General features: G+C 47.3%; 5 protein-coding genes and 1 long non-coding RNA gene across 7 annotated transcripts; 3 read left to right on the top strand and 3 right to left on the bottom strand.

Annotated features, from left to right (window-relative positions):
* Positions 1-525: 525 nt before the first annotated feature.
* LOC108092033 (rootletin) lies at positions 526-16,397 on the top strand. Of its 2 annotated transcripts, none has more exons than XM_017191473.2 (10): positions 526-909; positions 7,733-8,257; positions 8,752-10,035; positions 10,746-10,897; positions 10,954-12,330; positions 12,450-12,625; positions 13,026-15,013; positions 15,091-15,534; positions 15,595-15,770; positions 15,831-16,397. In XM_017191473.2, the coding sequence occupies exons 2-10, from the start codon at positions 7,733-7,735 to the stop codon at positions 15,892-15,894; spliced, it is 6,186 nt and encodes a 2,061-aa protein (XP_017046962.1). In that variant the 5' UTR covers positions 526-909; the 3' UTR covers positions 15,895-16,397. The 2 variants fall into 2 exon arrangements, with proteins under 2 accessions (XP_017046962.1, XP_017046963.1); XM_017191474.2 differs by lacking the exon at positions 526-909 and adding an exon at positions 5,469-5,993.
* On the bottom strand, positions 1,130-3,155 carry LOC108092037. The gene has a single exon (XM_017191476.2). The coding sequence runs from the start codon at positions 3,016-3,018 to the stop codon at positions 1,372-1,374; it is 1,647 nt and encodes a 548-aa protein (XP_017046965.1). The 5' UTR covers positions 3,019-3,155; the 3' UTR covers positions 1,130-1,371.
* Positions 3,736-7,813, bottom strand: LOC122320720. The gene is made up of 2 exons (XR_006245781.1): positions 7,700-7,813; positions 3,736-4,916 (listed from the first exon to the last, which is right to left on the bottom strand). It is a non-coding gene; the product is annotated as an uncharacterized LOC122320720 (long non-coding RNA).
* A 1-nt stretch (position 16,398) lies between the features above and the next one.
* On the bottom strand, positions 16,399-18,442 carry LOC108092038 (glutamyl-tRNA(Gln) amidotransferase subunit B, mitochondrial). Its single transcript, XM_017191477.1, has 8 exons — positions 18,323-18,442; positions 18,122-18,266; positions 17,951-18,064; positions 17,578-17,893; positions 17,098-17,522; positions 16,897-17,033; positions 16,710-16,833; positions 16,399-16,641 (listed from the first exon to the last, which is right to left on the bottom strand). The coding sequence occupies exons 1-8, from the start codon at positions 18,382-18,384 to the stop codon at positions 16,414-16,416; spliced, it is 1,551 nt and encodes a 516-aa protein (XP_017046966.1). The 5' UTR covers positions 18,385-18,442; the 3' UTR covers positions 16,399-16,413.
* A 92-nt stretch (positions 18,443-18,534) lies between these two features.
* Positions 18,535-22,905, top strand: LOC108092034 (hamartin). Its single transcript, XM_017191475.1, has 7 exons — positions 18,535-18,623; positions 18,714-18,984; positions 19,047-19,303; positions 19,368-21,660; positions 21,722-21,879; positions 22,035-22,164; positions 22,222-22,905. The coding sequence occupies exons 2-7, from the start codon at positions 18,891-18,893 to the stop codon at positions 22,608-22,610; spliced, it is 3,321 nt and encodes a 1,106-aa protein (XP_017046964.1). The 5' UTR covers positions 18,535-18,623; positions 18,714-18,890; the 3' UTR covers positions 22,611-22,905.
* A 175-nt stretch (positions 22,906-23,080) lies between these two features.
* On the top strand, positions 23,081-25,971 carry LOC108092162 (exocyst complex component 5). The gene is made up of 6 exons (XM_017191685.1): positions 23,081-23,188; positions 23,250-24,154; positions 24,209-24,796; positions 24,861-25,050; positions 25,118-25,435; positions 25,500-25,971. The coding sequence occupies exons 1-6, from the start codon at positions 23,156-23,158 to the stop codon at positions 25,596-25,598; spliced, it is 2,133 nt and encodes a 710-aa protein (XP_017047174.1). The 5' UTR covers positions 23,081-23,155; the 3' UTR covers positions 25,599-25,971.
* The last annotated feature ends 58 nt before the right edge of the window (positions 25,972-26,029 follow it).

Here is a 26,029-nt window from a genome sequence, read left to right as displayed (position 1 = left end):
TTATATTCATTTATTTCACAAAATTTAAACTCCTTTTGTCACGCTTGAAGGAGAAATTAGAGTGCATTTCTACCCCATAAATTATGCAAATAATTTTAAAATTTCTTTTTTGGTGTGAAAGTGCTGTGCTCACCACCCCCATATGCACCTTGTTGGCTCATTGATAAGGATAATGCAAATGGCTCAGTTACCGCCAACCAACCGCAATTAAGCTGACCCAAAGCCGTTGCCTGGTAACCCGAGGCGTCCACAACAACTGTCCGGGTTCAGGAGGAAGAAACGTGGCCAAAACCACCACCGCCACCAGTTTAGGCACCACCAAAGGATCAAGGACAGGCCATTGCAACCCGTCAGGTCAGTTTGGTTTGTGTATGTAAACAAAGAACTACTGAAAAGTGTACAACAAATTTTAAATATTAAGTGAAATGCAACTTACAAATGCTTTAATGAATTAAATGAGTAAAAAAATCAGTTCATTTAACATATTTTGGAATGTTATTCTCAATGCGCAATATCTACGTTTAATTTGTTTGGTTATCGACAAAACTAAAAGTTTTAAATAAATAATAAATACCTAAACTATAATTCCTCAGTAACAAATATAAAACATTTTTATCTGCATATGCAGTGAAAGAAGATGACTAATTAATTCGATGGAATAAATACAAAACGAAAACTTAGAAACCAATTAGTACCAGTTGGCTGTTTTCGGGACACAAAATTATTCTTTAAAAAAAAATCGACCCTAAATAATTAATTTTTGGCTTTCTGTTATTAAAAACCGTGATTAAATTGCCATTAAAATGTATTTAACAGTTCAGTTTTGAAAAGTCAAACAAAGAAGTGCGCCGCAAAAACTGAAAACGCATCGAAGCAAAGCGCGTGCAAATAAGAAATTAAGTCAAATGGGTAATAAAAATATAAATATTATTTATTGTACAGTATAGTATAGTATGGTATATATTCTATATTCGTGCAAAATGCATGTGGTGTGTGTAAGTGTGTGCGTGTGTGTGTGTGTTTGAGTGTGCGGTACATGTTTTTTAAACGTGCCTAATCTTCTTAGATGGATGTTGAACCCCATTGGCGTAAACAAAAAAAAAGAAATAGTATAGAATGCAATAATATATATGCTACGTATATATGTACGCTATATTTCTATATATTCCATTATTGATCAGTCTGTGTAATCTCTCTCGTTCTCTCGCTCTTTCGCTGATTCCGCGATTCCGATGGTGATGCACTTGCTCCGGGCTCAGATTCCGATTCTGCGATTCTGTGATACTCCGATTCTCAGATTCTCTGGTTCTCCCATTCCCATTCCCATTTGTGGTTCCCATTGTGGTGCCCGTAGTGGTGCCCCCCTCGCGTTCAATGAACCGGCACCGTGATGCGGGGCGATAAACTTTTGGTCGTGGCGCGATTCCGTCGCTGCAAAAACAGCTTGACGTTCTCGAGCGGCAGCTGGAAGTGATAGTAGGCGCAGTACGGCAACGGGTCCCAGTAGGCGAACAGCGCCTCCCTTTTGTCCAGCGCCGTGGTCGAGGTGCTCCTCTCCAGCGCCGACCAGCTCCAGTTGGGCAGCTCGTCCTCGGGCAAACCCCTCCTGTGGATGCACTTCATCGCACGGCACAAGAGCTGGGCGTGCGATCGATTGTGGCATATGTAGGGCAGGGCCACGCCTAGTCGCGTGCCCAGAGGCACGAACTGACCCCCGTGGGCGGGACTCTTGACCAGGCGGAAGCTAATGTGTCCATTAATGGGCCTCTGGAAACGCACCTTGGCGAAAAAGGAGCGCAGCCAGAGCTCAATCTGTGCCTCATCATCTCGATGGACTGGTATCAGATTCTTCGTGTGGTGCTCCACCCGGCAACTCACGTTGGCCACCACCCGCGAATCCTTCACCGTGGTGCAGGTCACGTAGTGGTGATAGCCCGGCTGATCCCTGACCACCAGCCACGGCTGGCTCTCGCTGATCTCGTGTTGGTTCAGCTTCAGTTCCGCTCTCCTGTTGGGCAGTATGTACTTGTGCCTCTCCAGGACTCCCTGCATTCCGGCGGCCATCAGGATGTTGCGATAGCTGCCCACAAAGCCACTTTCGTAGATCTGCTGCAGCTGCCGTGGAGCAGTGACAACCACATGGGCTGGTAAAGCCATCTGTTGCTGCTCGCATCTCTGAAAGAGCTGCAGGCAATCGTCCAGCTGCTGGGTTTCCTGCACTCCCGGAACGAAGCTGGCGCATCCCAGGACCTCCAAATGTGGCTTGGCCAGGGCATCATAATACGCCGGACTGGTGGCACAAACGGGTACATAGACCGATGGCCTTTCCTTCTTCACAATGTGGCACAAGGCGGCGATATACTGGTCAGGATTGCTCGCCGTTGGCCTCGGGACCACGTAGAACTTATCCACTGCCGTGGAGAACCTTGCCAGTCCGAACAATCCCTCAAACTCGAAGACCACCACTCGTGCACCGGATCCGTAGAAGTTCCTGGCCAAGTGAAGGGTCTGAATGGTGCTGCCGCAACTGAGGAGGATGGTCTTCTGGCGCTGCACTGTACCCAGATCCTCCTCGCCACTGAGCAACCACTTCACCAAAGCAATAGGCACCCTCAAGAGCTTCCAGAAAATCCACAGAAGAGCGGACAACCAGAAACTGGGAGCCGCAATGGATAGGGGTATGTAGAGCACGTATCTCAGGATGGTGAGCACCAGGCGCATCAGCAACTGGGGTCCAAAGAGCAGGACTCGGGTGCCGAAACTCGGTTGAATCGGTGTCTGCGTTTGGAACTGACTCCTCAGCAAACTGCCATCCGCAGTTCTCTGCCTTCGCAGGGTGACGAAATGGCGATGCGGCGTCTGCGCATCCTTGCCGCCGTCCTCCTCCTCCTCCGACTGACTGGGATGCTCCGGAATCAAATCCAGCGAGTTGATCCGCCGGAACTTGGAGCGCGACGCCTGTCGCAGTTGGCGGGCGTGCTCCTGGCGCAACAGCAGATCGTCCAGGGTCTGGGACATCTTCGATCTCTTCTGGACTCAACGTCGATCGCACTCGCGTATTCCGTATTCCGTATTATCTCCGCCGATTATTATAGTAATCTTCGATTATCGCTGCCGTGCTGCTGCTGGCAAAATCCGAACGGTGACTAAAGCGCGTTTTAAATAGGGAGCTATACTTTAAACCTATGGGATGCAGTAGCCGCTATTGATAACCCACCCCAGACACACATGTCCATCGGTTTCGGATCGACCAATCCCTGTCCAATACCTATGCACTGCCAGAAAACTCCACTGAAACTAATCGTGAATCGTTCGAATTGTTTCTGCTAGTTGCCGTAGTGATTAGATCTTATGGCTCTTTATCGCGCTGATTAAGTTAATTGCACTACTTTTATTGCTGTCTGGAAATAGACTTTGGCAACAAGTATTTTTGATAACTTATATTTATAGCACTATCAGGTCCAGACACTAAAAAACCTTTAAAGTTTAAAGTCTACCTATTTCTTAATAGTGACCTTAGAAGTAATCGCCTGCATTAATTTCGGGTAGGTCAGTGAATCACTATGCTGGTGGGCTTATCAAAAATGTATATTTATGGTTGCTATGCTGGAACTGTTAATTAAAAGATTATCAAATCAGAATGATTGATTCGGGATGCTTATTAAATGATTTTTGATAAGATTTAATAGCAGGTGTTCCCTAGACATCTCAGTCAGTCATAAATAATCATAAAGATTTCGAATTCATATTTTATAATAGGTAAGAAATTATGTAATACATTTTGTTTCTTACAAACTATTATTATGTGAATATTTTTAAATATTTTTTAATACTACCACTGTTTTTTCCCAGTGTATCAGTAATTAGCTACCGCACATATAGACCTATATGGATGGTGATCAGCCGGACAGTGTGTGTGAACGTGATGATTATTGTCGCCAACTCTCCGGCGGATCCGCTCTCCTCCGTCCGTCTGTCTGATCTTTGGCGATCGGTGTATAAATCATCGGACAGCGGCGGCTTGAAGGTTCCATCCAATATCATCCAAGTGGCGCCCGTTGTCAAGAGAGAAGAGGCAAGATCGAAATCGAAATGGAAGAGTCTTCCAGCGGAGAGTTCGATCGCAATGCAATGCAGGTCCCCGAAGCAGCAGTTCCAGATTAGTGGTAAAATGGGACTTTGGCCTGCCACAAACACACTGGCAAGGTATTCAATCCCATTTCAGCTGATAACGAGGCTCTACTATGAACCCGAGAACCCAGAGAACCCGCGCAAGAAAAGCGCGACAGGCAAACTTATGCTCGGCATTATAATCTCACACCTACACATAGTATAGACCTTATGGCATCGGGCCGAGATTAAGAAACTGAAAGTGAAGCAAACAAACACCTTAATGGCGAATGCATAACCAATCTTCGGACTTTGAGAGTCCGCTTGTCGCGATTCTAATTTACACATACTATATGTACATCTGTACCCGATTTGTGTGGAAATAATTCGATTCTGTGTACCTGGCGCACATTGATATCATCGCAAGGTCGCTCCTCAGGTTAAAAACGGCTGGCTGATAAGGTTATTTAAATTCAATATACGAGTAGGTATATTTCAGTTCCAACAGCTCGGTACTTTTTTCTTTTCTGGCATCCATTTTAGTCGCCGAGCCATTGAAATAGCTGTCTCACCTATGTACTTTATATATGGGCTGCATGAGTATGCAACTGATATGATATGAACGATGGCGATAACCCCAGATCTCCTCCATCGCAATAGAATTCGCAACCTGTGCCAGGAAACATTTTGACATTTGCTTTTTAGCGAGGCTTCAGCTTATGAAGCATTCACTGCGATCTTTTCATTACGTGATTGCACATAAGGCTTGGATGATCCGAAGAATTCGTGTTCGTTCATCGGGAAATCTATGAAGTAACATGATGACAAATAATGATTTTTATTAGTATAAAAAATGATTGAAATTGAATAAGTTAATTAAATATTGCATCATCTATTTAAACTTGTGTTATATTTTCAATTAATTCTACATTTTATTCAACTATGCTCGTTTTCTCTAACTATTTTAGCTTACTTAGTCAAGGGTTCAACTATTTATAGCAGCTGATTTGTATTCACCGCCAGTAAATCATGAAAAGGGTTAATCGACTGGGACTCCTGTGCATTCCCAATTTATTACCCCGCCAGTTGACTTATTAAAAGCAGTTGGGCATGAACCTTGTGACCAGCTGAAGGAACCACCCACCACCTTCTTGTGGGTTATAGTGAACCCTATGGGCTATACACCATCGATATATCGCCCGATTTGACCGACCGCATTCGGCATTCGGAATATGCTTCGAGACACGATTTGCATTTGTTGCTCGCTCGCACGCCAAAAACATAATTGTGAGGCTCCTCTTTCCGTAATCAATTGCGGTTGCCGCTGGTAACCAGGAATTTGTTAATTCAATGTTTATTCTGCCCCAGTCCTCCTCCGTCTTCTGCCCCAAGTGGAAGGTGTAGTTGCAGTCCCCAGACGGAACAGTCCTTAATGGCGGTTAGTTCGAAAAGGGAATCCTTTCTTCCTCCTTGCAAAAAGTTGGCTCGAAGCTCAGTTGGCTTAGTTCCGCGGACTTGGACAGTTCGACAGTTCCCATTGACCAAGAAGGCAGCCAACCAAGAAGAAAGCCAGTTTAGGCCCTGATTAACTTTCCCTACCGAGGAGCATTAGTTGCGTTTAGTGCTTCCGCATTCCGCAAATTTGTGTCAATTGCCACCAGGCAGGACACGTTAGCGGTGGAGCCGCAGGACTCGTCGAGCCGCAGGATTCCGTGATAACTTGATGAGTATTCAATTGGAGCTCAATCAGTTAACAACAGTGTCTAGTGCGCGGTCTTAATTTGGAAACAAAATAAAACCAAACAAAAGAAAGTGCCTGAAAAGTCAACTCGAGGATTCAAGTGGGATATACATATATCAGCCGGATTAATTGCCAGTGAGAAGTAAGTCACAGACTTTCGTTGGAAAAGTGAATTCTAAAAATCTTAGAGAATAATAGTTAAGGAAGAGAGATTTCAAAATTTAGAAATCTTTAAATGTTGTTTGCTTGTTTTGGAAAGTCACTTTTACTATGCCATACATTTTTAGATTGGAATATTTATTTTATAAAACTGACTTTATTTAGAATTTACGAAATGTTCTTCAATAGTAAAAAGTACAAATCTGAAAGAGAATGAAATTTTTCTGTTTGATGTCAGGTTAAAAATAAATAAACTTTTTTTATTTAATTAACTTGCATGACAATGCAGTCTTAATGGTGACATTTTTATTAATTCGGTTTTACTTATCTTTTGTTCAGAATACACAATTATGATTTATAGGATTAGCTAGAAAGTTTTTCTTAATAAGAATAATAGACATGCATATTTCAAATGAAATAAAATATAAGCAGACTACCTCTACATACATCATTGCTGAGCTAATCGCTAGTTAAAGTCATCAAATGATTGATTCTCGATTCCATATCTTTCCCCCCAATATTCCCCATAACCAAGAACTACGACCTCCATTTTACTGGGCTCTTGGTGATAGTAAATCGGGAACTAAAATAGAAAGTACAAGCGACATGGAGCAGATTGCATGCCAAATCATAGTCGCACTATCAAGGATATTACTATTATATTTTTATTGTTTGCATAAACCCAAATGGCAATGGATGGGGAGGAGGATTGGGTGGTTTGGGTGGATTGGGGAGTGCAGCATAAGGAGCTCAAAATTAGAAGACGCATTCGTGTCAAAGGAAGTTTCAACAACGGCGGAAATGTTGTTTATTAAAATAAATACGAGGACAAGGAAATTATAATGACTTTCCGGGGGAAGGGAGTTGGGATCGGAGTTGGATCGGATCGGAGGAGTATGGGGGTGGTAAACACAAACACTTGCTGTCCTGGTGACAGACTGTGCAATGCGTGTTGTTCCGGACCCACGAAAACAGAAAAAAAAAAACAATTTCCTCAAGTGGGCCCCCAAAAATATCATTCGAAAGTATGGACGCAAATGGAAGGAAATGATTCCTTCGACTGGGATCCTTGGACGATAATAACGAAGAAGAGGGGGCGCTCAGAGCTTGTTTATTTGCGAGGGAACACACCTGAACCTCCGCACAGCTGTCATGACGACTGACTCCGTTCCCGGAACAAGTTAATAAATCAATTTGGACTAACTTATCGAGTCGCTGTGAAGCGTAGGCGAGGCGCCAAACTTTTGGCCAGAAAGTTTCCGCTTCATACCCTTTATCCTTAGATTGTTGAACGCAAGGGTTGACTGATATTCAAAAGGGTCTTCTGTTGTTTATCAATTTGCATAAATTCTTTTGTTGTTTATCCATGAATAATTGCTGAAAATTATGAAAAACTTAAGTGTACAAGCACCTTTTTAAAACCACAACACATATTTATGTTATAATAATAATCATGACATAATTGATTACATTTGTTTAATTGTATAATACTCCAAATATTGTGCTTTTAAATGCTTTAATTACCCTTTAATAATATAAATTTATAATTTTAGTTATTTATGAGTTCAAATAGTAGAGGGTATGTCTTAATCCTAATACCCAACTATGGAAATGTTGGTAGATTTTTGCTGTTGCACGCAATACCAACTCAGCAATTTCCTCAGCAAAGGCAACTCGAATTGAACTCACCCGCTTTCACCTCTTGCAAATCGCTTTCCACAGATGCAGGCGTATCGCGATAACTTCAAGCAAACGCCCTGCCCATCGGCCGTCGACCTTCAGGGGGCGCCGTCACCCCTCCACCCGCCGGCCAACGCCTCCCGGCTGCCCTTCTCGCGCAGCCAGCGTGGGCGTGACCCCTCCGCCAGTGCCGCCTCCGTTGCCGCCTCCGCCGCCGGTGTCCTCACGCCCAGGATGATGAGTCCCGGTCCGCCGGGCGGAGGAGGAGGAGTTGGAGGAGTGGGAGGAGCCGGTGGCAGCGTGGGCGGGGATGCCTCCGCCCTTCTCCGCCAGAATCAGGAGCTGCGTCAGCGCTTGGCGGATGAGTCGCACAGCTATCGACGTCGCTTGGACACCTACAAGCAGGCGCAGCACAACCAGGCCAACCTGGTCAGCCGACTCCAGTCGAAGATCCAGCAGTACCGCCAGAGGTGCAGCGATCTGGAGGACCGCATGCACGAGACCATCAAGCCGACGGCGGGAACAGGTCCCAAGTTGACCACAGGTCCAACCACCAGCCAGGTGCTGGTAAGTACAAAACACTCTAACTAACTAATAAAACTGTTTTAAGTGCAAAAAGTTTTAATCTATGGAAAACGCCAACGTTGCGTATGAGTAATGCGATTTGTGTTCGATTTAATCTTTTTGGTTTTGCTGAGTTCTTTATTATTTGGAAGCCATAGGTTAATGTGATTGCAATTATCATAAAATTCGAAAATTTGTGGTTGCTATATAATGTGGAAAACATTTGAATGGCACATTTTTTTAAATTTCCAATGAATTGAAGTGAAGTAACAGAAAAGAGACTTTAATTTTAACTTTCCTATGCCATAAATCATTTAATTTAAGATCGATTTAAAGGTGATATACTTCTAAATTTTTGTGATGAAATTCTTAAATAAATACCTTTAAATTTTCCTTCCCTTCTGTGAATTTTTCCTAGTTTACAATAGAATTCCTCAACAAACTGCGTTTCAATATTTCATTTCAATGAGGTACAATTTTCCTTGTTTTCCTTTCAGTGCTCCACATCTTTGACTTTGGGCCAGAGCAGCTTGCCCTGCAGCTCCTCGCTGGACTCGCCGCCTCCCAGTTGCAGTCGCGACTATGTCCACGACGATGTCCTGGGTGCCGGTGGCTCCGGTGGAGCAGCGGAACTGTGCCGCAAACTGGAGGAGGAGCACCAGCGCTGCGAGCAGATCCTGGCCCAGAACAATGCGCTCCGCCAGCAGCTGGAGGAGTCGAATCGGACCAACGAGGCGCTGACCAACGACCTGCAGAAGCTGACCAACGACTGGGCCGGACTGCGGGATGAGCTGCTGATCAAGGAGGACGAGTTCAAGGAGGAGGAGCAGGCCTTTAAGGACTACTACAACAGCGAGCACAATCGCTTGCTGAAAATGTGGCGCGAAGTGGTGGCGGTCAAGCGATCCTTCAAGGAAATGCAGACGGCCATGAAGGCGGAGGTGGCCAAAATGGGTCAGGAGATTAGCTGCGTGGGCAAGGACATCAGTGGCTCCAATGCATCGGTGGCCTTTGCCCATCAGCAGGCGAAACGGGCGGCGGATGAGGAGCTCAAGCAATCGCAGCGCAGCAACGACGAGCTCCAGAATCAGTTGGCCACCTTGAAGGTGCAGTACGAAAGTGCTCGGCACGAGATTATGGAGCGGGACCAGCGACTGCTGGAGCTGATGAACCAGCTGAAGAAGCTGGAGGATCGCTGTGCCCAGGCGGAGTCGCAGGCTGCTCTGGCCAGTCGTTATAGCGACGAGATCGAGCGGCTGAACAACTCAATGCGGGAAATTGCGCAGGCGGTTGTTCAAGATGCCGAGATCGCTGATCGCGAGGCGGACGCCGAGGTCACCGGCGGGGTCATGCAGCACATGCACCTCTCGCGTGACGCCACCGCCGGCGGAGCAGGTGGTCCGGGCAGCACCACTGGTGGAGGAGGTGGTGGGAAATCCCCGCGCCGGAACTCGACACGTGCCTCGCAAGCATTTGCCGAGGGAACCATCTCAGCCGTACAGGCGGCCCTGCATAAGTACCAACTGGCTCTCCATGACATGCAGGTGAAATTCCAGCACACCAGCGAAACACTGCGCACCACCAAGGCGCAGCTGGACACCAGCGAGGGCACCAAGCAGCTCCTGACCACCAAGATGCAGCAGCTCACCGAGAAGCTGGACAGCAGCAACTCGAAGCTGTCGGAACTCCTGCAGGAGCGGGAGAGTCTGCAGCGGGGATTGGACGACGTGAGGAGCCAGAAGCAGCAGTCCGAAATGGGTAGAGCCGATATCAATAGTGCGGTGAGTATATATACTATATATCTATAATATTTTAAGGGTATTTTGTTGGGTAAATATAAAGTAAATAGGAAAAGGAAACAGAATATAAATAGGAGTAGAAGTTTTAAATCCAAAAGGAACCATTTAAATATTACTTAAATAAATAAATATTATTTAAATATTTATAATAGAAGAAATATTCATCTGATGAAATAATCTCTTGCAATTTCTTTGGCTGTTCCATGGAATTTTTAATTGATTGGGTAATGGGTCTAGTATTTTTCCAAGTGTGGATGTCAAGGCAGATTGGGGGCGGATCGGTGATAACTCGATTAGTCTGCGTCTGATGCTGATTACGCCGTAGATTGTATATATTAATGATGTTCCCAACTCAAATCCGGGGTGATGCCATGTCTGCGATGAGTTACAAATTATGGCTGCGAAGATTGCATTTGCAGCCGGCGTGAGTGGAAATGACAAGGGGCTAAGTTCATCGGCACTGGGATCTCGTATCTCTAAATGGGTTGGTTGGTCGCCACTCAGGAATATGCCAAAGAGGCTAGAAAACTTTTCTATATACTATTGCTTTTCAATAATGATTAAACAAAGTGATTATACAAGTAATCAGTCACTGAAATAGGAGGAGATAGTTTTAAACATTTATTAAAAGCATATAAGTAATCTAAATAAAGATTGATTTTTAATTGAAACTATTATATATCCTTTTTCAGTTCGAAAACCTGAGCAGTGACTTTGAAAAGCTTCAGCTGAACTGTGGAAAACTGCAGAAGCGCATTGATTCCATGGAGGAGGACAAAAAGGCAGTGGAGTTGGAAATCCAGCGCATTCTGAAGGACAAGAATATTACCGAGTTGAACCTGAGGTAAAAGCTTATAATACTTTTTAAAAGAAATCCCTTTAAGCTTAGTTTTCTTATAGATCCGAGGAAGATCGCAGCAGTCGCTTGAGGGAGGAAACCATCTCCCTCCGCGAAGAACTCAATCGGGTTAGTCTGAATCGAGATCTTCTGGAGCAGCAGCGCATCGAATCGGACAACCTAATCAATCTGCTCGAGAAGCAGAAGTCCGATTTGGAGTACGACTTGGACAAACTTCTGCTGGAGAAGTGTGACTTGCAGGAGAAGCACGAGAAGCTATCCAACAATAGTTGCTCCACCACCGATGAACTGAAGAGCGTTCAAAGTTGCCTCCAGGAAGCTCAAGAGGAGCGAAAGAAACTCCGTCTCCAGTCCGCAGATCAGTGCAATGAAATTGGAGAGCTCAAGAAGGAGTTGGCCATTTTGGACAAGGCGCGGCTTGAACTGGAAACAGATAACCTTTCCGCCGGTGAGAAACTGAAGTGCCTGCAACTGGAAAAGGAGAAGATCCTGCAGGATTTGGCCTGTGTCACCCGGGATCGTGGTGATATCCACAATCAACTAACAGCCATGTGTCGCAAAAAGGAGGCTTTGAATGAGGAACTCATGCGAACTCGCCAGCGATTGGAACAAACCACCGAAACTAATAATCGATTGAACCGAAATCTGGAGGAGATGGTCAAGGATGTGGAGGAGAAGCAGGTGGTCATTGATCTGCATGAGAAGGACACTCATCGCTTGAACGAACTTCTGGCTGCTTTGCGTTCGGAGAAGGAATCCTTGGAATCGGTTCTCTTTGATACCAACACCACTTTGGAGGCCACCGAGGAGCGACGAAGCCAGTTGGAGCGGGATTTGCAGGAGGCTTTGGTGCGCGAGGAGTCCTTGAAGAACCATGTGGCTCGTCTGCAAAAGGAACTCGAGCAGTGCCAGCGAAAGGCCCAAGAAACCAAGACGCAGTTGCTCAACGCGGCTCGTGCGGCGGAAAGTGACTTCAATCAGAAGATCGCCAATCTTCAGGCTTGTGCCGAGGATGCGGCCAAGCGACATGGCGAGGAGATCCTTCAGCTGAGGAACGCCCTTGAGAAGCGAATGCAACAGGCTCTGCAGGCACTGCAAACGGCCAAGGATGATGAGATCGAGAAGTTGCAGGAGCGACTGGCCACCCTGCAGGCTCATCTGGAAAGTCTGGTGCAGCAGCACGAGGAGGCACTGATTCGAGCGGAGAGTGAGAAGCAACAGGCTCTGCTGATTGCCCACCGGGATAAGCAGGCGGTGGCCGAGCGACTGGAGGCCGTGTCCCGGGATCTCAAGACCGAACAGGAGTCACTCGATCGCAGCCGCCGGGAGGCAAATGCCCGGGATGAGAAGCAACGGGCGGCCATTGCTCAGCTCAAGGACGAAATGGTGCAAATGAGGACCAAGGAGGAGGAGCACAAGTGAGTAGTTTTTAAAGATTATTTTTGAATTTAAAAAACTATAATAGTTCACTGAATAATTTTATGTACCTTAAAACAATATAAATTATTTATTTATATTATTTTCTCTTATTTTTCAGGATCAAGTTGGAGGAGTGCATCCGCAAGCAGGAACTCCAGTTGAGTAGCATGCGAGAGGAGCGGGACACTTTGTGTCGTGTTAGCGAGGAGCTGAAGATGGAGATCCGTCTCAAGGAGGACAAAATGGAAGGCACCAACAACGAGCTGCAGGATGCGCTGCGCAAATCCAAGGAGGGTGAGTACCATCCTACTTTATACTATACAAATTTAAAAAAAATCGGCCAACAAATAAAAAATGATCTAATGATGTAGTTGTAGTTGATGTAGTGTAGAGAATTAAAATAGAAACTTTTGGAGGAAGGTCACTTGAAAATCTGACTAAAATTAGAAAAGTTATGGACTTAAAATTTTTTGGACATTTGGAAACTGAGAGACTGTTTTGCTTAGAAGCAGACGGACTTACATGTCTTGTTCGATTCAGATCGAGATTTTAATCAAGAATATAATAGTATATATTTTATGGGGTCTAAGGTGTCTCCTTAACTGCGTTGCTAACTTCTGCCTGAAATTAAAATACCCTCTGCAAGGGCATGAAAAGCCATAAAACTAAACTAAACTAAACATTTCTTCTCCAGGTGAGGGCTTCATCGACAGCTTGCGCAAGGAGCTGACCGACTGTCGTCGCCAACTGGCGGACAGCAACATCGAGCGGGACAAGTACTCCGGGAGCAACAAGGAGCTGCGTGATCATGTCAAGCGCGTGGAGAGCGCCAAGCGGGAACAGGCCCGCGCTATCGAGGAGGCCCTGCAGAAGATCAGCAATCTGGAGGACACCAAGAACTCGCTGGAGAACGAACGCACGCGGCTGAGTACGATCCTCAAGGAGACGGAGAACCACTTCACGAAGACCACCCAGGATCTGAATGCCACCAAGGCGCAGTTGCAGAAGGCCCAAGTGGAGTTTGCCCAGAAGGACGAGGGCGGCAAGGAGCTGCAGTGCAAGCTGGTGGCCGAGGTGGAGCTGAAGGAGCGGGCCCAGCAGGAGCTGTGCCAGATCAAGAAGCAGCTGTCCGACCTGGAGGCCAATCTGTGTGCCACGCGCCAGGAGTTGGGAAGGGCCCGCTGCCAGAACAACCAGGAGGAGCACCGTTTCCATGCCAGGGAGCAGGAGTTGGCCCAGCGCCTGGAGGAGGGTCGTGGCCGAGAGAAGCGTCTGGAGGATCAGAAGCACAACCTGGAGGTTTGCCTCGCGGATGCCACGCAGCAGATCCAGGAGTTAAAGGCTCGTTTGGGCGGAGCCGAGGGTAGGATTCGTGCTCTGGATGAGCAGTTGTCCTGCGTGGAGCTGCACAAGCGGGACACCGAGCAGAAGCTCTCCTCCGTGGTCCACACGCTGCGCAGGATTGCCGGCATCCAGGTGGATGGCAGTGTGAATCTCTCGCACCGTTTGCTCAGTCCCTCGAGGAGATTCAGTCCGTCGCGCAGTTGCGGCGACTACGATAACAGGAGCACCTCCCAGTGTCCCGACGGACCCATCGATGTGGATCCGGATCTGGTGAGGAAGGGCGTTCGCAACCTCATGCACCAGGTGGCTCAGTTGGAGCGCGAGAAGGATGACTACAAATCCCAACTGGGAGCAGCCAAGAAACAGCTTCAAGATGCCGCCGAGCAGCAGCTGAAATGCGATGCCAAGCTGGGCAAGCTGCAGGCCATGTTGCGGAATCTGCAGGAGGAGAAGAGCAACCTGGAAACGGACCGCAAGATGAAGATCTCGGCCATCCAGGCGCTGGAGGAGAAGCTCAAGCACCGCAACGATGAGTGTCAGTTGCTAAGGGAACGATTGGCCCAAACGGAAATGCAGTTGGCCGCCACCTCCGAGGAGAATGGTCAGAATGAGGAGCGTCTGGAGAAGAGCCGCCAGCAGTGCTCGAAGTTGGACAACGAGAAGCGCCAGCTGCAGGAGGAACTGGCCAAGGTGGAGGGCAGGGCCAGTAAGCTGGATCTCCAGCGGGTTGCCATGGAAGGTGATCTCACCCGGCTGCAAATGGCGCTGCAGGAGAAGGACTGCAGCATTCGTCAGATGACCGAAAGGCTGGAGAACCAGAACCGTGCTCTCACCCAACTGGAAGATCGCTGCACTGCCCTCAAGTCCACCGTGGATCAGTTGAAGGAGCGCCTGCAAAAGTCCGCCGTGAGTGAAACCCAGTTGAGGGGCGAACTGAAGACCCTGCAGAAGGAGCTCTCCGAGCAGGGACACTGCTCGCAGGCCAACGAGGATAAGCTGAAGCTGGTGCAGAAGTCCCTGCAGACCGCCGAGAACGAGAAGCGCATCCTTACCGAGCGTTTGGACAGCGCCCAGACCAATCTCAACGAGCTGCGTCGGAGTCAGCAGGCCCAGTTGGATGGCAATCAGCGGCTGCAGGAGCAGGTCACCGATCTGGAGGTCCAACGGTCCGCTCTGGAGTCGCAGTTGCGCATCGCCAAGTGGAACCAGGAGAGCGGCGGCGACAAGGGTTTGACCAACGGAAACGGAGGCGGCAATGGCGAGGATGAACTCAGCAGACAGCTGAAGTCCTCGCAGCGGGAGAAGTCAGAGCTACGCAGCAAACTGCAGACTCTCCAGGTAAATAATTAAATTAATATTATAAAATATATTTATAACCCTATAGCTTTATAAAATATACTTCTAATTATTTCCAGGACAAAGTCAAGCAATTGGAGTGCGAACGCAAGAGCAAGTTCTCCGGCGGAAATGCCTACGACCGTGCCGAAAAGTCCAACTCCTATTATGGAGGAGCTGCTGATTCCGGAGAGCTCGACTCCAATCGCTATGATGTGGGTGGTGGCAATGCCGGCGGAGGCGGAGGTGGTGGTGGTGGAGGAGGATCCTTCAACTGCGGATTGGATCACAGTGTCATCGAGCAGGAGACACGCGATCTGCGCCTCAAGGTGCGCCGCCTGGAAACTCTGCTGGCGGAGAAGGAATCGGAGTTGGCGCGATGCAAGGCGCGCATGAACGACAGCGCCAAGTGCCATGATGGATTAGATGGGGATCGCTATCGCAGTGCCCAGATGCATGCCGAGAAGCTGCTCGATGCCAGGGAACAGTCGCACCGGCAACAGGTTCTTCGCTTGGAGAATCAGGTGGGTGCTTCTATTTATTATTAACAAGAAACAGAAATGGAATAAACCGATCTTCAACAGATCTCCATGCTGCGCGAGCAGTTGGCCCAAGAGGCCAAGCGGCGTCAACAATATATTCTGAGAAGCTCAAAGGCCAATCGGGAAATGCAGCACCTGAGAAGCACACTGGGAGATTCCCTGCGCAACGTATCCCAGCATCCGGTGGATGCCCACCTCCTGGAAAGCGAGAGCCGACGGTAAGTCTTCTACTGTATTCATCATCCAACAAAAACTTACTTTTTCATTATTAATTCCAGTCTCGATTCAGCCGTTTCGATGAGTCTGCCGCCCTCGTCTTGCAGGGACTATGATCGCGATTAGATCAATTTAAAGTATAGATTTGGTTAAACTTGATCCCGCCAAGAAGAAGTAATGCTCACTGCCATTTGCATTTATTTTGAGAAGGCTTCCTGGACTGCTCCAGTCGCATCTGAGTTAATCATCGCGTGCATTTCAACTCGTTTGCCTTAGTACAATTCTAGCTGTTCATTGTCTGCCCCGATAGACAATCGAATATAGTGCGTTCCATCCAGTCGCATACGAGCATCCGGTAGCGATGATGCCATGATTTCATCTTCACACGAATAACTACGCATTAATGGGTCACGAGTTCCGATTCTCCCTGATCGAGGGAGAACACCGAACTATATATCACACGTCAATTTACATCATTTGCATTTACATATTGGCCAGAACACCGAACTAGTCAGCACGAAACCAAGCAACTTAATATATTTAATCTTTAGCATATTTAATCCTATATACAGTGCGGTTTGTCGACTGCATGTTTTATAAAGTATATACAAGAGAAACTCACAACACAACTATTCAACTAAGCTCTTATTTATTGGAGGGTTTAATGAGTTTCTCAAGACACTGTACCACCAATTTCATGTTGGCCTTCTGGGAAGACAACTTGGCCACTTCACCTACGATTGCAAACAGAGCTTTGGCCTTTCCTTTTTGATACTGTTGGACGGCCTTGGGCTGGTTTTTAATAGCCTGCTGGCAAAGGTTCTCGATCTCCTCCGGACTGCAGATCTGCTGCAGGTTGTGCAGCTCTATGAGCTGTAATGGAAATATTAAAATAAAGACCATAACCATATCTGCGTGCAACGTGTATTCAATTAACGGACCTCTTTGACTTTAACTTCGGGGTTGTTATGCAACAGTTCAATTAACTGCCGTGCAGCTTGGAGATTAATCTCCTCAGCGTGCAGGTACTTTAATATATCTTTCAAATCTTCAGCGTTTATGGAGCTAAAAATCGAAGAAATAAATAAGCTATACAGTGATCCTCTTTATTATATTTTGGTTTCTTACCAATCCTCTACATCCAAGTTTAATTTGTTGCAGTAGGTTAGCAAATCGTTGATGAGAAAATTGTGAATGACTTTGTTGGGCAATTCACTTAGCCTGCGTGAAATGTACAAAAAATGATCCAACAGAATAGGTTCGTTCTGTAATGGAAGGAATTAGTGCTATTAATGGAAAACTAATAAACAAGATTTTTTTAAAACATACCACTAAAATAATAGCAGTCTCCGCATTAAGGTTATACAGCTCTATCAGACGTTGTCTGGTGTCCTCTGGTAGTTCTGGAATTTCTTCGCTAAGAGCAGCCACAGAAACCAAGTCCTCCGTGGACTTTGAACCAGGTTTCAGGTTGACATGCAGAGGGGGCAGATTTGGTTCGGGCATAAATCTGTAGTCCTGTAGAACCTCTTTATCACGCATGGCCACCGTGCGTCTATTTTCCGCATCCCAGTTTCGAGTCTCGTTCGTGATTACACCGCCATTGGCCACAGTTTCAAGCTGTCGATTTATTTCATATGTAATGGCCTGCGAAATGCTGCGAACAGACCCAATGTTTTTGACTTCGGTTCGTACGCCCAAGGGGTCGCCTTCCTGGTGAATGGATATATTTGCGTCTACGCGCAGAGCACCCTCTGCAGAAAATGGAATTCGAAATTTAGATTTAAATATAGTTTACGATTGCCTTACCCTCCATTTTGCAGCTGCAGGTTTGCAGACGTCTGAGTATCAGCATCAGTTCTTTGACCAGGGAGGCAGCTTCTTCACCTGTCTCCAAATCCGGAGCGAAAACCAACTCCATTAAAGGCAAGCCAGCGCGGTTCAGATCGACCAGACTTCTTTTAAGATAGTCATCATGCAGGGATTTTCCACTGTCCTGTTCCAGTTGCAGTTGTAGTAGTTTGGCAGTCTTGTAGTAGACCTTCTTGCCAGGTGTTATTACTGGAAAGGTCATTTTTCCATCGTTGGCCAGGGCAGCCCTTTGCTGCGTAATTTGGTAGCCATTCTGGGTGTGAGAAAAGTATTATCAAAAAGTTTGTCATGATGTGATATGTTATTTTACTGGCAGATCCGCATAGAAGTAATGTTTGCGATCAAACATGGATATTTCATTCACCCGGCAGCCGAGGGCAAGTGAAGTTTTGATGCCGGATTCCACACACTTTCTGTTGAGCACCTGAAAAGCAGTATTAAAGGGTATTCAAATATTTTAATTAGAATATATTATATTTACTGGCAATGTGCCCGGTATAGAGGCGTCAAAAAAAGCCACGGACGAGTTGAGGGGTGCTCCGAAAGATGTACCACTGCCGGAAAAAAGCTTAGATGCACTGGCAATTTGAGCGTGCACTTCTAAACCCACAACGCTTTTCCATTTTCTAAAATAATAGTGTAAGATTAATAGGGTTTTCTGTATATAATTTCACCTTATTACCGTTTGGGTGCGTTTGCCAACTTGGGCTGCGTAGCAAGCCTTCTTATTATTAAATAATTCATGGTATCAACCCGATTTTATAATAACCATAACGTATCCGCACCGGGATCCGCAACAAAGTTGCGCCACAACAGCTGATGTTGTTTTGATTGCAGCCGAAGCTGCCAGATTTTCTGTCGCGGCGTTGCCAGACCAAACCATCGATTGGCTGACGATAACAGCGCAAGAGAAATATCACACAAAAAAAATAACCTTTTTCGTTTTCAAGACAAACATGTAAAAAAATATGAGTTTAGCAGAGGTAAGCAATAAAAACGGTGCTCGACAACCACCACAATTCAGTGGAGTATCGAAAGCAGTGGGAATTTCAATGCCAACGCATGTTCTCCAGTTGACAGCGACCAAGACGAGAAAAGCACACGCAGCTCTGCAAAAGACAACCACGACGACGAGTGAGTCGGAGTAGAAGGACCAGGAGTGGAGTAGCAGGAGCAGGAAGCCGGAGCAGCCAATCAAGGGCGGGCGGAAAAATCAATCGTAGTGACAGGAGGCCAACTAACCCGCCGCCATGGTGATAGAGAAGATCATTGGCGACTTGGAGTCGAACATGACGCTGGAGAACGAGGAGGCCAAGCGAAAACTAGTGGAGATGCTTACGCAGAGTAAGTCCCATCCAGTTATAATTTAGGTAGCCACCAATTCATTGAGATTTTCTACTTCTCAGACAAGGAGCAGTGGTTGGTGCAGTTCATGCTGGATTACTTCTTCAAAACGGGATCTCAGCGCATTCTAGAGGTGCTGGTCAAGGCCCAGGCGCCACACGATGGCTACATCTTTGACCGGCTGGACGATTGCCTTAAACAGTCGCAGCACAGGGTGCAGAGCCTTCAGGTGTTCTGCTTCATAGTGCGCCATCATCCCACCTGGCTGTACAAGATCGAGAAGCACCGGCTTATCAAGAGCGTATTTAAGCTGCTGACGGTAAGTTCTGAGTGGGTTTCCTAATCCTGAATAGATTCAGCATGTCTTGCCTTTTTTTATACAGCATGAGAAGGAGATAGTACCGCTAATGAGCGCCCTGCTGTGCATCATCACCCTGCTGCCGATTATCCCGAACTCGGTGCCCAACTTCCTCAACGATCTCTTTGAGGTATTCGGGCATTTGGCCTCTTGGAAGCTGCAGAACAGCATAAAACTTCCGGACGAGAAGCTCGTTCACTTGCAGTTGGGCCTGCAGATGCTGTTCCACCGCCTGTATGGAATGTATCCTTGCAGCTTCATGGCCTATTTGGTGGAGTTCATCAAGCGGGGCAATGGTGGCGGCATCTTTCAGCACACGATTAAGCCGCTTTTGGACACGGTTAGATTGCATCCCATGCTGTTGACGGCCACACCGGAAACGGAAGTGAACAACACGCGGTGGAAGGAGATGGAGCCGCATGACGTGGTCATGGAGTGCGCCAACCTGTCGCTGCCTGTGCTTCTGCCCGAGACGCACAACGAGGACGGCAGCTGTGCGTACCCCATGACCCCGGGCTACAGTCGCATGACCTCGACTACTTCGAACACGGACTACAGCTATCAACTGAGGGATTTCCAGCACTCGAGGAGCGTCTACGCCCGCTTTGATTCGAACGCCTCGGGCGGGGAACTCGGCCCAATCTGGAGTCCGCACAATGAGATCGCCACCACCAGTAGCGCCATTCCGCTGACGCCCACCACATCGTTTATTTTGCCGCTCCAGCCGGCAATGAACTCGCAGCTAATGGTGGGTATGACCGGATCCTCGCCGCCCGAAGCTGCTGTGGAGGCCACGCCGGAAACAACGCCGCTAAAGGATATGCGGGAAATCAAACAGCCAGGCCGTGTGCTCAACTCTCATGCGGTGAGGGCCATCTTCGCGTCCAGTCAGCCTTCTTCTCCCATGCGCAAGGACCAGCAGAGTCAGTTCAGTTTCCCGGATGTCAGTCGAGAGGCCGAGGAGGGCAGTGCCACGTTTCTGGAGGTCACCAGGGTAACCACCTATGACCGCCGCCTGCAGCAAGTCATTCAGGACAGGCACAACGTGGAGAGATCTGTAAATCTAGCGGAAATGAGCTCGGAGTTGTCTGTCGTCGGAATTTCTGCATATCCAGGTCCCAATCAGGATGTAACAGCCGATTGCGACCAATGCAACGAGACGGACCGGAATCCATGCAGCGTCGGCGGACTTCACATGCCCACCAGCCGATCCATGCACCAGTTGGCCAAGAAGCGCCGCAACCGCATGGCCAGCTATAGTGGCAATGATTCCTGTGCCTACAGCTCGAGCTCGGCGGCGAAGAAGGCCAGTTGGAGTGTGGAGCCGGAGAACCCGATGCGACGGACCAAATCCTGCTCAGCCTTGGCTGGACTGCAACAGCAGCAACTGGAGGAGAACGATGACGAGGCCGATTGTCCCGGCCAGAGGCAGAGAACGGAGAATGGAACTACGCAAAAGACTGGCAGCCGCCTGCAGAGGAGCGGCCGGATCCTGGCCATTTCGGCGCCCAAGGAGCCGGTAAGAAGCTGCGCCCACGCCTCCACCCAGACGGTGGAAGGATTGGATAGTGCTCCGTCGCAGTACGAGAATTGGCTGATTGAACTTCTGCTGGAGTGCAAGGAGCAGCGGAACAACTATGAGAGGAGCCTGCTGTACCCTCAGGATATCCTGGACGAGTACATCAAGCACGCCATCAAGGCCAACGACGCCTTCGACACCGAGCAGGGTCAGTTGATGTGCCTGCAGCTGGAGTACGAGAGCTACCGAAGATCCATTCATGCGGAGCGCAATCGGAGGCTCATGGGCAGGAGCAGGGACAAGCGTAGTCTGGAAATGGAGCGGGATCGACTGAGGGAACAGCTTAAGAACTTCGATGCGAAGAACAAAGATCTGGCCAACAAGATGGACCAGGCCATGCGGATGGCTAACGAACAGCAGAATGCCCACCAGGAGGAACTGAACGAGATGAGGGCCAAGTACCAGCACGAGTTGGAGGAGAAGAAGTGCCTGCGGCAGGCAAATGATGACCTGCAGACGCGTCTCACCAGCGAGATAGCGCGCCATAAGGACATGAACTATGAGTTGGAGTCGCTTCGCGGTCAGGTTTTCAGTTTGGGAACCGAGCTGCAGCACACACAGCACCAGGCGGACATGGGACAGCAGTGCAAGCAGGAGCTGGCTCGCCTGGAGGCCGAGTTCATCATTATGGGCGAGGTGCAGGTGCGTTGTCGCGATCGTCTGGCCGAGATCGATAACTTCAGAGCCCGCGACGAGGAGCTGCAGATGCTGCAAGAAAGCAGTCAGCTTGAACTGAAGGGTGCGTATTTCTTTTGTTTATATGCCCCAAATGTTTGTTTATTCCGTATTTATTTATGCAGAACTGAGGCACAGCCTGGACGAGAAGACATCACAGCTGGAGAGCATGAAGCACAAGATCAGCGAACTGCAGGCCCAGCTGGTCAACAGCGAGAAGGCCATGACCGAGCAGAAGCGACTGCTCAGCACGGTCAAGGATGAGTACGAGGAGAAGTTCAAGGTGAGAGGTTAATGATTTGATCGATTCATGCTAAAGGGACATAGAAATGTTGACTAAAATTATTGAATTTACGAGAATATATTTATTATTCATTACCTAAACTTTCAGTACCTAAAATTTTATTAAAATTATTTATACTTTCTTTGCTAATGCAGTCGGTGAACAAGAAATATGACGTGCAGAAGAAGATTATCATGCAGATGGAAGAAAAGCTGATGATGATGATGCACCAGCCGCAGGGAATAGCAGGACACAACACCTGCTCCCCGGACACGGACAGAACTGGTGAGTTGGCCACCTTCGCCAGGGTTAAAAGCCCCCTGCTAATAATCAGTCCAACAGACATTGCTTCATCCATCGAGCGCAACTCCCCGTTGTCCACCTCGTTGGCCTCCAGCGAGAGCCTTTCGGCCAGTCTGCGCTCCACAGAGCTAAAGAACCTGCAACAGCTGGTGGACACGCCCTCGGTTCCGGAGGTGCTAAGCAGCCTGGCAGCCGGAGCTCAGTTCGAGGACGGAGTACGTCTGCCGGCGGTCGACTTGGCCTCCTCGGCCATCACCGCCAGTGTTATCAACATCGTGCCGCACGCTCTGGACCTGCCGTCCACATCCGGCGGCATCGGTCACACGCTCACCCACCCACATCCGCATCCGCACCTCCATCTGCAGCAGCAGCAATATGAGCAACTGCAGCAACAGGAGCCGCTGACGCAGTTTGTAAAAAAGAACTAGCTTTCCTTCGCTAAACAAATGTCTAATTGGGAAAAATCCACACAGAAAATCAACAAAAAAAAAGTTATTGGTTTTTTCATATTTTCATATTCAGTTCAAAACTGTAACTAAGGTTTAATAAATCGCTGACTCCACGCAATAATTATAAAGGTTATACAAAATATAAATGTTTGAAATTTTAACTTGTTTAGCACATTGCAATTTGTTGTAAAAAAAAGGTTTTTGATACGAGGCAATAAGTAAGGCGCGCATTCATATTATAATAAATATTAAATTAAGATCAGCAAGCATAAAATCTGTGTTTTTATTCTATCTAATTAAAGCCATCTCTTATGTTATATAACGAGCGCCAAAAATTTAAATTTTTTGGCAAAGAGAGCAAACAAAAACGTAAACAAACCAAACGGTACTGCCAACTGAAAAAAATTATAGCTAAGTGGCAACACTCCTCAAAACAGCTGAGCGGAAGCAACAATAATAACAAGAAGAAGAAGCATAAAAGAAACGCCTACAAATCAGATCATCAAAAATACAAAATTATTATAATGCTGTCCCAATACATGGAGGAGTTTGAACAGGTGAGTTTCAAAGCTATTAGGCCATAGTTCAGCTGATGGGCTTATACTATATTAACAACAGGAGCCCTTTGAGGTGGGTGAGTTCATAGAACGCCTCACCTGGCGCACCAACAACGAACTGCAAAACAGCGAGGACTTTCATCCTGTGGCTCTGCACGACACCTTTATCCAGACCATTAAGGACTTAAAGATACTGCAGGAAAAGCAACAGAGCAAGTGCGAACGGCTTGAGGAATCACTGCGCCTAGAAAAGGAGTCTCACGCAAAGAAAATCGCGAAGCTGCAGGAACGCCATCAATTGGCCATCGATGTGTTTGGCCAGCTGGACGAAAAAATCAATTCAGTGGCCGGCAAGATCATGCACCTGGGCGAGCAGCTGGAGAATGTAAACACCCCGCGCAGTCGCTCCGTGGAGGCCCAAAAGTTGCTAAATTTTATGTCCGAGTTTCTGGCTGCAGGACCTGTGATTGTCAACGATATTTTCGCAGATGCCGCACGTTTAAGTGAAGCCGCCGATGTGATCCAGAAGCTATACGCGATCTCACAGGATCTTCCGCCTGGAAATTTTGCTGAATCAAAGCGAAAAATCGAAAAGAAATACGACGAAGTTGAACGGCGGCTGATCGAAGAGTTTGCCACAGCACAAAAGAGTGAGGATATCGAACGCATGAAGACCCTGGCCCAGATCCTGTCCCAATTTAAGGGCTATACACAGTGCGTAGACGCGTATATCGAGCAGAGCCAGATGCAGCCGTATAGCGGCAAGGACATCTTCATCGGCATTGTGCCGCTGTGCAAACATCACTACGAGATCATCCAAAAGGTGTTTGCCAACCCGCAGCAGGTTATGTCAAAGTTCATACTGAATATCTACCAGCTGAAGTTGCACCAGTACGCGATGACCAAACTGGAGGACAAAAAAGACGAAGAGAAATATCTGCGGACTCTTTATGAACTTTACTCACGGTGAGTTAAGCATTAATGACTTATAAATCAATACTTAATATACCTTAATTTCAGTACACTGAAGCTGTCCACGGATCTGCAAGTCTACATGTCCACCATCGATGACGACCTGTTGCAGAAGCTAACGCAGCAGATCTTTATGAAACATTTAGCGGGGTACGCCGAAATGGAGACCAAGTGCCTCACAGCGAAATGCTCCACGGAGCTGGAAAAATTCTATGCGAGCAAAAAGCATCAAAAGACAGCAACCACCAAGGGCTTTCGACGCAACATGGAGGTGTTAATAGCCACGCGGGCCAACATTAATATTGCCGCTATCGAGGACTATGGTGGAGAAACTTTCCTCTCCGAGGAGCTGGCCATCAATATGCTGCAGGAGGCAAAGGCCTCACTCAAGCGTTGCCGTCTCCTGTCCAACGAGACTGAGCTTCCAGGCAATGCCATCAAGCTCAACGACATCCTTTTGCGTTTCCTAATGCACGAGCATGTTGATTACGCACTGGAATTGGGACTGCAGGCAGTACCACTGGCGGAGGGGCGAGTTTTCCCCCAGTTATACTTTTTCGACGTGGTGCAGAAGACGAACATTATTGTCCATCTGCTAGAAAAACTGTGTCACACATCCGTCATACCCTGTGTGAGGTAAGTTATAAAAAACACTTCTGGATAAAATTGTATTTAATAGATATGCGCATACCTGATATAGTAATACGCCCAAATACTCGGACTACATGTTCACAAAACGTATGCTGATGGAGCAGATCGAGACCAAGTTAGATCAAGGCTTGGACCGCTCGATTAGCGCGGTTATCGGCTGGGTTAAGGTGTATTTGCAGTATGAACAAAAGAAAACCGACTATAAACCGGAGACTGATGTGGATACCATATCATCGGCGGTAAGATATATATTTGAGTAAATTAAACTATTTTGTAGCTAAAAACAAAAATCGATTTCTTCCAAAGGCCTGCTTACAAGTCGTTCAGAATCTGCAGCCCGTGATCGTGCAGATTAAGAAGTGCGTTGATGGTGAAAATCTTCAGAATGTTCTTACAGAATTTGGAACTCGCTTGCACAGGGTGATATACGATCACCTCCAGACAATGCAATTCAATACGGCTGGAGCCATGTGCGCCATTTGCGATGTAAACGAGTACCGCAAGTGCATCCGCGAACTGGATAGTCCGCTGGTGACGCAGCTCTTTGACATTCTCCATGCTTTGTGCAATCTGTTACTTGTAAAGCCGCAAAACCTCCAAGAGGTTTGCACGGGCGACACCCTGGTAAGTCTGCGGTTTGTTTCAATTACCAGTCTTACGTTACCATCTGTGTACAACTTCATTTTAGAATTATCTTGACAAGTCGGTGGTGCGACAATTCATTCAGCTGCGCACTGATTTCCGGATCATAAAGAACACCAACTACCTAAAGGGTATTTTTGAGTGAGGAGTCCAGCTGCCTGATGAGTCACATTCCCAAATTTTCCGCCTTGCACATCGCTGTCTCCTGATCAAAATGATATATTAAAGAGGACATTATCTAATAACATTTAATTACGATTCGCTGTGTTCTTTAACTTTCAATTAAAGTCAAGTGGCTGGTTACTTTTATCTACACATCGACAGAAGCGCCTGATTTATTTCGGTCGTATTTATAGAGGCGACTCACACGCGTGCCCGCCACCCAACCACCCACTCCCAAGCCCACTCAAGCCCCCAACTACGTCACGGAAAGCCCCTTAAGAAATCTTCAAAGTGATTCGGTGGCTTTATCAGTCAGAGAAGGAGCGAAATTCAACGTTAGTTGCTCCAATCGGCTACCAGTCAATAAATCAAAATTTATTGCCTAAGCGCCCGCGAAGTATTTATTTATTTACG

This window comes from Drosophila ficusphila, unplaced genomic scaffold, assembly GCF_018152265.1.
Source record: "Drosophila ficusphila isolate 14025-0441.05 unplaced genomic scaffold, ASM1815226v1 contig_791, whole genome shotgun sequence".
In the NCBI taxonomy this organism is placed as follows: Eukaryota; Metazoa; Arthropoda; class Insecta; order Diptera; family Drosophilidae; genus Drosophila; species Drosophila ficusphila.
The sequence above is the reverse complement of the archived record's forward strand: the minus strand, read 5'-3'. Positions and strand labels throughout refer to the sequence as shown.

What these genes read in the sequence shown, in the direction of transcription:
- LOC108092037 (XM_017191476.2), bottom strand. Translation starts at nt 3,018, where the DNA reads ATGTCCCAGACCCTGGACGATCTGCTGTTGCGCCAGGAGCACGCCCGC.
- LOC108092033 (XM_017191473.2), top strand. Translation starts at nt 7,733, where the DNA reads ATGCAGGCGTATCGCGATAACTTCAAGCAAACGCCCTGCCCATCGGCC. An exon ending in ACCAAGGAGGAGGAGCACAA is followed by an intron (nt 12,331 to 12,449) that starts GTGAGTAGTTTT and finishes CTTATTTTTCAG; the next exon opens with GATCAAGTTGGAGGAGTGCA. An exon ending in GCTGCGCAAATCCAAGGAGG is followed by an intron (nt 12,626 to 13,025) that starts GTGAGTACCATC and finishes TTTCTTCTCCAG; the next exon opens with GTGAGGGCTTCATCGACAGC.
- LOC108092038 (XM_017191477.1), bottom strand. Translation starts at nt 18,384, where the DNA reads ATGAATTATTTAATAATAAGAAGGCTTGCTACGCAGCCCAAGTTGGCA. An exon ending in TTGGCAAACGCACCCAAACG is followed by an intron (nt 18,267 to 18,322) that starts GTAATAAGGTGA and finishes CTATTATTTTAG; the next exon opens with AAAATGGAAAAGCGTTGTGG. An exon ending in AGACTGCTATTATTTTAGTG is followed by an intron (nt 17,034 to 17,097) that starts GTATGTTTTAAA and finishes CTTCCATTACAG; the next exon opens with AACGAACCTATTCTGTTGGA.
- LOC108092034 (XM_017191475.1), top strand. Translation starts at nt 18,891, where the DNA reads ATGGTGATAGAGAAGATCATTGGCGACTTGGAGTCGAACATGACGCTG. An exon ending in GCGTATTTAAGCTGCTGACG is followed by an intron (nt 19,304 to 19,367) that starts GTAAGTTCTGAG and finishes TTTTTTATACAG; the next exon opens with CATGAGAAGGAGATAGTACC. An exon ending in CCCGGACACGGACAGAACTG is followed by an intron (nt 22,165 to 22,221) that starts GTGAGTTGGCCA and finishes TCAGTCCAACAG; the next exon opens with ACATTGCTTCATCCATCGAG.
- LOC108092162 (XM_017191685.1), top strand. Translation starts at nt 23,156, where the DNA reads ATGCTGTCCCAATACATGGAGGAGTTTGAACAG. An exon ending in TCCGTCATACCCTGTGTGAG is followed by an intron (nt 24,797 to 24,860) that starts GTAAGTTATAAA and finishes TACCTGATATAG; the next exon opens with TAATACGCCCAAATACTCGG. An exon ending in TTTGCACGGGCGACACCCTG is followed by an intron (nt 25,436 to 25,499) that starts GTAAGTCTGCGG and finishes ACTTCATTTTAG; the next exon opens with AATTATCTTGACAAGTCGGT.